The sequence below is a fragment of the Heterodontus francisci genome, chromosome 14 (genome assembly GCF_036365525.1).
Source record: "Heterodontus francisci isolate sHetFra1 chromosome 14, sHetFra1.hap1, whole genome shotgun sequence".
NCBI classification, from domain to species: Eukaryota; Metazoa; Chordata; class Chondrichthyes; order Heterodontiformes; family Heterodontidae; genus Heterodontus; species Heterodontus francisci.
In genome coordinates, this window is record NC_090384.1 from 36,833,085 (window position 1) to 36,845,725 (window position 12,641).

Sequence of the window (12,641 nt, forward strand, 5' to 3'; positions counted from 1 at the left end):
TCTGGCACCTTCCCTGTATCCGGGGAAGATTGGAAGATTATGGCATGCCCTTCCGCTATCTCCACCCCCACTTCCTTTAGAAACCTGGGATGCAAGCCATCTGGACCAGGTGACTTATCTACCCTAAGCACAGCCAGACTTTTTAGTACCTCCCCCATCACCATTTTTATCCTATCCATTGCCTCTACTCTCTCTGCTTCCACTAATATTTTGTCAGCCTCCATTGCCTTACTGAACACTGATACAAAGTGCATATTAAGTACATTAGCCTAGCCCTGCGCCTCTAAGCATATATTACTGTCTCTGACCCTAATAAGCCCCACTCTTCCTCTTACTACGACTCGATTACTATTTACATGCCGGTAGAAGACCTTCCACGCTCCCTGTCCTGCCCCTGCCCGGCCTGCCTACTGGACTTGCTTGCTTTTACCTCTACATTTGCCTCAACTATCTTATCTGAGAGACTACTACTTTGTGTCTCACCCCACTGCAAGATTAGTTTAAACCCTTCCGAGTAGTACTAGCATATCTCCCTGCAAGGATATTGGTCCCCCTCCAGTTTAGATGCAACCCGTCCTTATTGTACAGGTCACCTCTGCACCAGAAGAGATCCCAATGATCCAAGTAGCTGAAGCCCTCCCGCCTACACCAGCTGTTCAGCCATGCATTCATTTGCCTAATCCTCCTATTACTACCCTCACTAGCATTGAATCAGTGAGCAGTTCCTATTGTCTTTTTTTTTCAACTGTCTTTTATATTGCAAAACGAGCAGTCATATTTCAGTGGTCTTTTAAACCAAGCCATTTTTTTCAATCCAGCAACAGTTCAAAATTAATGTTCCATATGAAGAAACTAACATGTCTCACTTTGGCAGCTGTGGCTTTCATGACAATGTCTATGCCCCAGATTTCTATATTCCTTTACCCCATTTAGACACTTATTTTTTGAGGAGTATGTGGCCACTTTATTCTTCCTACTAAAATATACGACCTCAACTTATCTATTGAAGTTCATTTGCTCGCTATATGCCCATTTATTAATGCCTTTCTGTATTTTCTCACAGCCCTCTTCCTGTGGTTCAGTGACAAATTTTGCTTTATAATGCACCCTGGGACATATTATTCTGTTAAAGGAACTATATAAATACAGTTTGTCATGTAATAACTACATGCTCCAATTTAATGTCATCTGCAAATTTTGAATTTGTACTTCCAATTCCTGAGTCCAAATTGTTAATGTAAATGGTGAACAACTGTGGTCCCAGTAACAATGTTTATGGAACATCACTTCCCACCATTTGCCAATTTGAGTAACTAGCCTTAACCCCCTACTCTCTGTATTCTGTTTTGTGTCCAGCTTGCTATTCAATTTGATAAAGCTATCTTAGATCTAGTATTGTGTAATGAAGCACAGTTAATTAGCAATGTCATAGTAAAAGATTCACTGGGAAATAGTGATCATAATACCATTGAATGCCATGTTAAATTTGGAAGTAACATGCTCCAATCACAAACAAGAATCTTAAACTTAAACAAAGCCAATTACATAGGCATGAGGGGAGAACTGGCTAAGGTAAATTGGGTAAATAGACCAAAAGGTATGGCGGTAAATTAACAGTGGGAATCCTTAAGGAAACAAGTCAAAATGTTCAACAAAAATATGTTTCTTTGGGAAACAAAAACTCAGCCAGAAAGACCCATCCGTGGCTCACTCAGGACATTTAGGATAGTATTAGATTAAAAGAAAAGGCTTACAATGTTGCAAAAAAAAGAGTAGCAAGTCTGAGGATTGGAGTGTTTTAGAAAATAGCAAAGGGCCACCAAAAAGTTAATTAAAAAAGGAAAAAATAGATTGAGAATAAACGAGCCTGTAATATAAAAACAGATTGTAAGAGCTTTCTTGGTATATCAAAAGGAAGAGAATAGCTAAAGTAAATGTCGATCCCGTAGAATCAGAGATAGAAGAAATTATCATGGAGAATGAGGAAATGGCAGAAGCATTGAACAAATATTTTGTGTCTGTCTTCACAGTAGAAGACACAAGTTCCAAACCAGAAATAGACAGTAACCTAGGGGCTAAAAAGCAGGTATTAGCAAACAATTATGAAGGCAAATGGCATGTTGGCCTTTATTGCTAGGGGATTGGAGTACTGGAATAAGGAAGTATTGCTACAATTATACAGGGTTTTGGTGAGACCACATCTGAAATACTGTGTGCAGTTTTGGTCTCCACATTTAAGAAAGGATATACTTGCGTTGGAGGCAGTGCTGCCAAGGTGCACAAGATTGATCCCTGGGATGAGGAGGTTGACCTATGATGAGAGACTATGTAAATTGGGCCTCTGGAGTTTAGAAGAATGAGGGGTGATCTCACTGAAACATATAAGATTCTAAAGGGGCTGGATGGGGTAGACACTGAGATTATTTCCACTGGTTGGGGAATCTAAAACACGGGGGCATGGTCTCAAGATAGGGAGCCAATCATTTAGGACTGAGCTGAGGATAAATTACTTTGCTCAAAGGGTTGTGAATCTTTGGAATTCTGTACCCAGAGAGTTGTGGATGCTCCATCGTTCAATACATTTAAGGCTGAGATGACAGATTTTTGGTCTCTCAGGGACTCAAGGGGTATGGCAAGCGGGTGGGAAAGTGGAGTTGAATCCTAAGATCAGCCATGATTGTTTTGAATGGCGGAGCAGACCATATGGTCTACTCCTGCTCCTATTTCTTGTGTTCTGATACTTCTCACCTGACTCCACATGTTAGGCACTTATTCATTAGTCTACTCTGTGTACCTTATCAAAGGCTTTTTCAAAATCCAAATTTTTACATCTACTACATTACCTTTATCGACCCTTCAAGTAATTCAATAAGGTTGGTCAAACATGACCTTCCCTTTTGGAATCTATGCTGACTACTCTATTATATTTTAAGTTTCCTGATTTTTAAAAATTATATCTTTAAGTAAGGATTCTATTATCTTTCCTACCACTGACATTAAGCTAATTAGTCTATAGTTTCATTTATTTGTTCTATTTTCCTTTTTATACATAAAAATTACATTTGTTGTCTGCAAGTCCTCTGACACTATTCCCTTTTTATAATGAACTTCTATATGTATATATATATGTGTGTGTGTAATAGTGCCTCTCCTATCTCTTCCCTAACTTCTTTTAACATATGCATATGCAATCCATCTGGACAAGGGGTTTTATCCACTTTTAAGTTTGATTAGTTTATCAATTATTTCCCTGCTTTCTATCTTAAATGTCTTTATATCTTTTTTGATCCTTCTTCTGATGTCATGTCCACTATGTTAGTCTCCCTGGTAAATACCGAAGCGAACTAATTATCTAATATTTCTGCCTTTTTGCCATCATTACCTGTTAGTTTATTGTCTGTGTCCTTTAGTGGCTATATCCCAGTCTGATTTTTATTTTATTATTTATGTGTCTGCAGAATAATTTACTATTTCTTTTTATATTTCTTGATAATTTAATTTTGTAGTTTCTCTTTGTCTTCCTACTTGTTTTTAATTTATTTCCTAACCATTTTATTTTACCGTTTATTATCCTCTCCTTTGTTGTGTACATTGTGTATGCCTTTTTATTTAATTTCAATTTTGCCCTTATTTCTTTATCCATCCGTGGTGTATCATTACTAGCCAGCTTGTTCTCACTTTTGAGTGGGATATATTTTGGCTGGACTCTATTGATCACTGTTTTAAATGCTTCCCACTGCTGTTCTATTTCTATGTCTGCCAGTATTTTCCAGTTTACTTTCCTTCGTTCCATTATCATCCCCTTAAAAACAGTCTTTTTCCAGTTAATTACTTCAGTCTTTGTCTTACTTATGTCTTTCTCACTCATTATCTTAAACTATAATATGTTGAGATCTCTATTGCCTGGATGATCCCCTACAACTACTTCTGTTCTCTATTCTGGTTCATTCCAGAATTAAAAACCCATCTTTCACAAAGGTTTTCATTACCCCACTTAATGTTTCCTTCTTTGGCTTGGTGTCCAGTTTTTTGATTGCACTTTGTTACGGACCTTGATTTTTTTAATGACTCTATATAAATGCAAATCATTGCCATTAGTTATTGTAATCTCTTCTAGCTATAGAGGGAAATTACTGGATAAAGACAAGGCAGTTTACTTGACCACCAAGTGACTTCAAATTATCAGAAATAGTCTGTTGTTCATTCTACCATGGCAGTTGAGGAATTTAAATTCTGTTAATTAAATTAATCTGGAATAAAAAGTTAGTATCAGTAACGGTGAGCCCAAAACTACTGGATTGTTATAAAACTGTAAAATCATAAAACCAGATTGTGGTTCACTAATGTCCTTTAGGAGGAAACCAACCGTCCTTACGTGGTCTGCCTTATATGTGACTCCAGACCCACAACAGCATGGTGGACTCCTAACTGCCCTGTGAAATGTCTTAGCAAGCCACTCAGTTGCATTCAAGCTGTCATCTCACCACCACCTTCTCAAGCATAATTAGGGATGAGCAATAAATGCTGGCCTTGCCTGCGACACCCAGATCCTGTGAATGAATAATAAAAAAAAGCTGTTCTCTTACCATTTCAGTTCTGCAGGAATTGTCCTTTCACTCATCAGCAAAACTTTCCACTTTTCCTTGAATCTTACAGTATCTGCAATTAATGACCTCAGTCTTGTGTAATATCCATTCTCATTAAGTTTATTTTATTCTGAATTCAAAGGAGAGATTTATTATTAGTTCAGCAATGAGACATTGTATAAGCTACTGAATGTTCATAAATATTGGTCATGTGATGTGACATATTTAAAATTTGACTTGAACGATTTAATAATCTTGTATACCTTAATCTTAAGTATATTCTTATAAGAAACAAAAGTGACAGAAACTTTTGGATTCTTTTTAGATTCAAAACATTATGGCCAAAGACCATATTTTAACGGTACATGACTCAGAACAGGAGGGTTGCGAGGACTTGGACACTATTATCCTGAAAGCCCTTGTCAAAGGTAGGGAGATATTCACAATGTTTACAATGAGCACATTCTGGCACCAACATAAAAAAGTAATGCTAAATGTTACATGTAGTAAATGCAGGTATCATGCACAAAATACTTGTCTTTCCCTCTTCTATAGCATGTAAAAGTCAAACTCAAGAAGCCCAGGAATATCTGGATGAACTAAAACTTGCCGTAGCCTGGAACAGGGTGGATATTGCCAAGAGTGAGATCTTCAATGGTGATGTGGAGTGGAAGGTAAGACATTTAATTTACTTCAAAAGGCCGTTCATCAAACTGGAAGAGGAAAGTGTGAAGGGGCGAGACTTTCCTGTTAGTGTTAGTAAACAGGTATTTTCAGTATCTTTGGTACTGCAGTCCTTGGCAAGTTTATATTCGGTTGCAATTTCCATTTGGGTCATAAACTAGTGGCAGTGCATCAGGTAAGTTAGATTTGAGATCTAAAAAGAAAAACTGAATGCTAGCCCTGAAAAATAAAATCAAAATGCTAGAATTATCTGGAAAGAGAAAAAAGCAGGTGAGCACTTCAAGTAAAGATATTGCGCCAGAATTGATATGATTGGAAAGCTTGTTGAGATCCTGTTGAGATGGTGGAGCATTAGAAACAATACATTGAATTTCCCCGGTCACTTCCTGAATTAATAAAGACAGAAGAATGACTTGCATTATTACAGCATCTTTCATAATCTCAGGAGGTCCCAAAACACTTTTACAGTCAATGAAGTACTTCTGAAGTGTGATCACTGTTAAGATTCTATATGCATTCCAGAACATGCATTCTCTACCGCTGGAGCCATGTAATTTATTTATTTTATTTATTTATTTAGAGATACAGCACTGAAACAGGCCCTTCGGCCCACCGAGTCTGTGCCAACCATCAACCACCCATTTATACTAATCCTATATTAATCCCATTACCCTCTCACATCCCCACCTTCTCTCAATTCCCCTACCACCTACCTATACTAGGGGCAATTTATAATGGCCAATTTACCTATCAACCTGCAAGTCTTTGGCTGTGGAAGGAAACCGGAGCACCCAAAACCTATGCGGTCAAAGGAAAAAATAGCAAACTCCATACAGGCAGTACCCAGAATCGAACCCAGGTCACTGGTGTTGTGAGGCTGCGGTGCTAACCATTGTGCCACATGGGAATCTCATGGGAAAAGGAAAAGAATTATAAACCCAGGCCACTTAGGAGAAAAAAATCTGGAAAGTTCCTCTTCAACCCCTGTTAAACAATCAAAACTCACCCAAGCGATCCTGATTTATTGTAATAGAATACCTACCTCTTGTACGAGGTCATCACTGCCCCAGTCAGAAACAGGTCCAGTTCTATTGAAAGAATACAATGAACAGTGTTCACTGTGTGAGCTGGCAACCTGACCCACAAGTCCACTATAATCTGGGAAAAGAAGAATATCCAAGCTAGTTCAGCCCCTCCATAACTTGTAAGTGTGACCCCTGGTCCTCCCTAACCTATTCCATTGAAATAGTTTGTCCACATAAACACAATCTAGCTGCTTCATTATTTTATAAACCATAATCAAGTCTTAACTCAATGCTTTTCTGAGCTCATCTGGGTAATTGAGGTGTTTGAAACTGGGAATTAATCTTGTGGCTGTCCTCTGCACCAAAGCCTCCATGTAAGGAGACCAAAACACAACCCAGCCCACTCCAGAGTCTTGAGCACAAATTCTAAGCTAACATTCCAGTGCAGTACTGAGGGAGTGCTGCATGATCAGAAATACTGTCCTTCAGATGAGACATTAAACCTGGCCTTTCATTTTGATGTAAAAGGTCCCATGGCACTATTTCGTAGAAGAACATAGGAACAGGAGTTGGCCATTTGGCCTGTTCCACCATTCAGTGAGGTTATGGCAGATCTGTGACCTAACTCCATATACCTACGTTTGCCCTATATCCCTTAATACCTTTGGTTAACAAAATCTATCAATTTCTGATTTAAAATTAACAATTCATCTAGAATCAATTGCCAAATGTGGAAAAGAATTCCAAACGTCTACCACCCTTTGTGTATAAAACTGCTTTCAGATTTCACTCCTGAAAGGTCTGGCTCTAATTAACATAGAAACATAGAAAATAGGAGCTGGAGTAGGCCATTCGGCCCTTTGAGCCTGCTCTGCCATTCATTATGATCATGACTGATCATCCAACTCAGTAACCTGTTCCCGCTTTCACCCCATACCCTTTGATCATTTAGAACCAACAGCTATATCTAACTCCTTCTTGTAAACATACAATGTTTTGGCCTCAACGGCTTTCTGTGGTAGCGAATTCCACAGGCTCACCACTCTCTGGGTGAAGAAATTTCTCCTCATCTCATATCTTTAGACTATGACCCCTGGTTCTGGACTCCCCCACCATCGGGAACATCCTTCCTGCATCTACCCTGTCAAGTCCTGTTAAAATTTTATAGGTTTCTATGAGATCCCCCCCCCCCCTCACTCTTCTGAACTCCAGAAAATATAATCCTAACTGACTTAATCTCTCCTCATATGTCAGTCCTGCCATCCCAGGAATCAGTCTGGTAAACCTTCGCTGCACTCCCTCTATAGCAAGAACATCCTTCCTCAGATAAGGAGACTAAAACTGCACAAAATATTCCAGGTGTGGCCTCACCAAGGCCCTGTATAATTGCAGCAGGACATCCCTGCTCCTTTACTCAAATCCTCTCGCTATGAAGACCAACATACCATTTGCCTTTTTTACCACCTGTTGGACTTGCATGCTTATCTTCAGCGACTGGTGTGCGAGAACACCCAGGTGTCGTTGCATATTCCCCTCTCTCAGTTTATTGTTGTTCAGATAATAATCTGCCTTCCTGTTTTTGCTACCAAAGTGGATAACCTCACATTTATCCACATTATACAGCATCTGCCATGCATTAGCCCACTCACTCAACTTGTCCAAATCACCCGAAGCCTCTCCGCATCCTCCTCACAACTCACCCTCCCACCCAGTTTTGTGTCATCTGCAAATTTGGAGATATTACATTTAGTTCCCTCATCTAAATCATGAATATATATTGTGAATAGCTGGGGTCCAACACTGATCCCAGTGGTACCTCACTAGTCACTGCCTGCCATTCAGAAAAAGACCCATTTATCCCTAAAATAAAAGCAAAATACTGCGGATGCTGGAAATCTGAAATAAAAACAAGAAATGCTGGAACCACTCAGCAGGTCTGGCAGCTTCTGTGGAAAGAGAAGCAGAGTTAACGTTTCAGGTCAGTGACCCTTCTTCGAAATGGCAAATATTAGAAATGTCAAAGGTTATAAGCAAGTGAGGCGGGGGTGGGGCAAGAGATAACAAAGGAGAAGGTGTAGATTGGACAAGGCCACATAGCTGACCAAAAGGTCATGGAGCAAAGACAAACAATATGTTAATGGTGTGTTGAAAGACAAAGCATTAGTACAGATAGGGTGTTAAATATCCCTACTCTTTGTTTCTTGTCTGCCAACCAATTTTCTATCCATCGCAATACACTACCCCCAATCCCATGTGCTTTAATTTTGCACGACAATCTCTTATGTGGGACTTTGTCAAAAGCCTTCTGAAAGTCCAAATAAACCACATCCACTGGCTCCCCCTCATCAACTTTACTTGTTACATCCTCGAAGAATTCTTGTAGATTTGTCAAGCATGATTTCCCTTTCGTAAATCCATGCTGACTCTGCTCGATTCTACCACTGTTCTCTAAGTGCTCTGCTATAAACGCTTTGATAATGGACTCTAGAATTTTCCCCACTACTGACGTCAGGCTGACTGATCTATAATTCCCTGCTTTCTCTCTACCTCCCTTTTTAAATAGTCGGGTTACATTAGCTACCCTCCATTCTGTAGGAACTGTTCCAGAGTCTATAGAATCTTGGAAGATGACCACCAATGCATCCACTATTTCTAGGGCCACTTCCTTAAGTACACTGGGATGCATACCATCAGGCCCTGGGGACTTATCGGCCTTCAATCCCATCAATTTCCCCAACACCATTTCTCTACTAATACTGATTTCCTTCAGTTCCTCCCTCTCACTAAGCCCTGTGTTCCCCAACATTTCTGGTATGATATTTGTGTCCTTCTTCGTGAAGACGGAACCAAAGTATGCATTTAGTTGGTCAGCCATTTCTTTGTTCCCCATAATAAATTCCCCTGTTTCTGACTGTAAGGGACCTACATTTGTCTTCACTAATCTTTTTCTTTTCACATACCTATAGAAACTTTTACAGTCAGTTTTTATGTTCCCCGCAAGCTTGCTCTTGTACTCTATTTTCCCCTCCTTAATCAATCCCTTGGTCCTCCTTTGCTGAATTCTAAACTGCTCCCAATCCTCAGGTCTGTTGTTATTTCTGACAAATTTATATGCCTCTTCCTTGGATCTAATGCTATCTCTAATTTCCCTTCTAAGCCATGGTTTGGCTATCTTGCCCGTTTTACTTTTGCACCAGACAGAGATAAACAATTGTTGCAGTTCATCCATGCGCTCTTTAATGTTTTCCATTGCCTATCCACTGTCATCCCTTTAAGTAACGTTTCCCAATCCATCATAGCCAACTCGCGCCTCATACGTTCGTAATTTCTTTTACTCAGATTCAGGACCCTAGTCTCAGAATCAACTACGTCACTCTCAACCTTGATGAAGAACTCTATCATATTATGTTCGCTCATCCCCAAGGGGTCTCACACCACTAGATTGTCAATTATTCCTCTCTCATTACACAATGCCCAGTCTAGGATGGCCTGTTCTCTAGTTGGTTCCTCAATGTATTGGTCCAGAAAACCATCTCGTATACACTCCAAGAATTCCTCCTCTACGGTATTGTGACTAATTTGATTTGCCCAATCTATATGCAGATTAAGGTCACCCATAATTACAGATGTTCCTTTATCGCATGCGTCTCTAATTTCCTGTTTAATGCCATTCCCAACATCACCACTACAGTTTGGGGGTCTATATACAACCCCCACTAGCGTTTTTTGCCCCTTAGTGTTTCTCAGCTCTACCCATATAAATTCCACATCGTCAGCGCTAATATCTTTCCTCACTATTGTGTTAATTTCCTCTTTAACCAGCAATGCAACTCCACCGCCTTTTGCTTTTTGTCTGTCCTTCCTAAATACTGAATACCCCTGGATGTTCATTTCCCATCCCTGGTCACCTTGCAGTCATGTCTCCATAATCCCGACTATATCATACCTATTTACATCTATTTGCACGATTAATTCATCCACTTTATTGCGAATTTTAAGACTATGGCCCCAGTCCTTGACACCCCAGCCAGTGGAAACAGTTTCTCCCAATTTACCCCATCTGTTCCCCTTAATATCTTAGAAAATTAGATCAAATGGCCCCTTAACCTTCTAATTTCTAGACAATACAACCCTAGTTTGTACAATCTTTCCTCGTAATTTAACCATTGGAGTCCAGGTATCATTCTATTAAATCTACGCTGCACTCCCTCCTGAGGTGTGATGTTCAGAACTGCTCACAGTATTCCAGGTGCATTCTAACCTGGGCTTTGTATAGCTAACGCATTACTTCTACCCCTTGTATTCTAGCTCCCTAAATATCAAGGCCAGCATTCCATTAGCATTTATGATTATTTTCTGTACCTGTTCATTTTAATGATCTATGTACATGAACCCCAAGTCTCTTTGAACTGCTTCTAATTTTCAATCATTTACAAAGTACCCTGTGCTATCCTTTAGATTACCTCACATTTGCCAACATTGAAATCCATTTGCCTGTTTTTGCCTGCTCACTTAATAATATTTCTTTGTAATTTAACGCTGCCATCTACATTGCTTACAATGCCATCTATCTTTGTGTCATCAGCAAACTTTGATACGTGAGTTTCTGTCTCATCATCTAAGTCATTAATAATACGGTGAACAGTTGAGACCCCAACACAGATCCTTGTGGGACACCACTAGTCACATCCAGTCAATTTGTGTATCTGCCCATTATCCCTACTCTGTCTTCTTTCACTCAGCCAATTTTCTAACCAGCCAATTAATAACTTTATTTCAATCCCATGAGCTTCACCTTTACCTAATAATCTCTTATGAGGGACTTTATCCAGGGAGTTCTCCCCCGGGTCTGGCCAATATTTATCAACCAACCAACTTTTTTTTGATTATTCATTCATGGGATGTGGGCATTGCTGGCAAGCCCAGCATTTATTGCCCATCCCTAATTGCCCTTGAACTGAGTGGCTTGCTAGCATATTTCAGAGGGCAGTTAAGAGTCAACCACATTGGAGTCACATGTAGGCCAGACCAGGTGAGGACGGTAGATTTCCTTCCCTGAAGGACATGAATGAACCAGATGGGTTTTTATAACAATCGAGAATGGTCACCATTAGACTAGCTTTTAACAACCGTTAGACTGGCTTTTAATTCCAGATTTATTAGCTGAATTCAAATGTCACCATCTGCCGTGGTGGGATTTGAACCCATGTTCCCAGAGCATTAGCCTGGGCCTCTGGATTTCTAGCCCAGTGACATTACCACTATACCACCGCCTCCTCACTAAAACAAATTATCTGATCATCATCACATTGCTGTTTGTGGGACCTAGTTGTGCACCGATTGGCTGCCGTGTTTCCTTCATTACAACATTGGCTACATTTTAAAACATTTTCATTATCTGTAGAGCACTTTGGAACGTCCTGACATCATGAATGGTGCTATGAAAATGCAAGTCTTTCCTTTTTTCGTATTCTAACCAAGATACTGTACAAGGACAATATTATGTGTTTTGTCTTGTAGTCTTGCGACCTGGAAGAAGTAATGATGGATGCCTTGGTGAATGACAAGCCAGAGTTTGTCAGGCTGTTCATCGATAATGGGATGAATATGTATGACTTCCTCACCTACGGCCGGCTCCAGGACCTCTACTATTCCATCTCACAGAAGTGCCTCCTGTATGAGCTCTTACTGAAAAAACACGAGGAACACAGACTTACTATAAGGAGCACGAACACCACTACACACCGTGACTCACTGGAGAAGAGGCCCAAGTTTACCCTGTATGAAGTGTCTAAGGTGCTAAAGGATTTTCTACATGATGCATGCAAGAAAATCTTCCAGGAATCCAACCCATCACGCAAGCACTTGGGTGTTAAAAAATCAATAACAGTAAGTTCCGGACCCAGCAGTCAGGAATCTATTTCTAATTATTGATAAATTCATTCTCGGGGTGTGGGTGTCACTGACAAGTTTGGCATTTATTGCATATCCCCAGATACCCTGAGAAAGTTTGATACAACTGGTTTTCTTGGACACTTGAAAGGTCAGTTGAAATTCAAATTCAGCTGGAGTCCTGTCTAGGCCACGCTGATCAAGGATAGCAGGTTTCCATCCCTAAAGGGCATGAGTCAACCAGTTGGGCTTCTTTATGGCAATCTAGCAACTTCATGGTCACTTTTACTGATATCAACTGTATATTTCCAGTTTCTTTAAACAGAATTCTGATTCTCAAACTGCCATAGCAGGATTTGAACTCTTGTTCTGCTGGGTTATTAGTCTAGGCCACTGGATTATTAGTTCAGTAACATAACCATGACACAGACTATAACCCGAACCAGGACATTGA

At 39.9% G+C, this 12,641-nt stretch overlaps 1 protein-coding gene across 1 annotated transcript in view; it reads left to right on the forward strand.

The window, feature by feature from the left end:
- The window catches only part of trpm5 (transient receptor potential cation channel, subfamily M, member 5), a 165,377-nt gene that overhangs the window by 66,664 nt on the left and 86,072 nt on the right, over nucleotides 1–12,641 (forward strand). Inside the window, exons 9-11 of the mRNA XM_068045855.1 lie at nucleotides 4,912–5,014; nucleotides 5,142–5,260; nucleotides 11,816–12,184. Coding sequence (XP_067901956.1) covers nucleotides 4,912–5,014; nucleotides 5,142–5,260; nucleotides 11,816–12,184 — 591 coding nt within the window. The remainder of the gene's footprint in view (nucleotides 1–4,911; nucleotides 5,015–5,141; nucleotides 5,261–11,815; nucleotides 12,185–12,641) is intronic.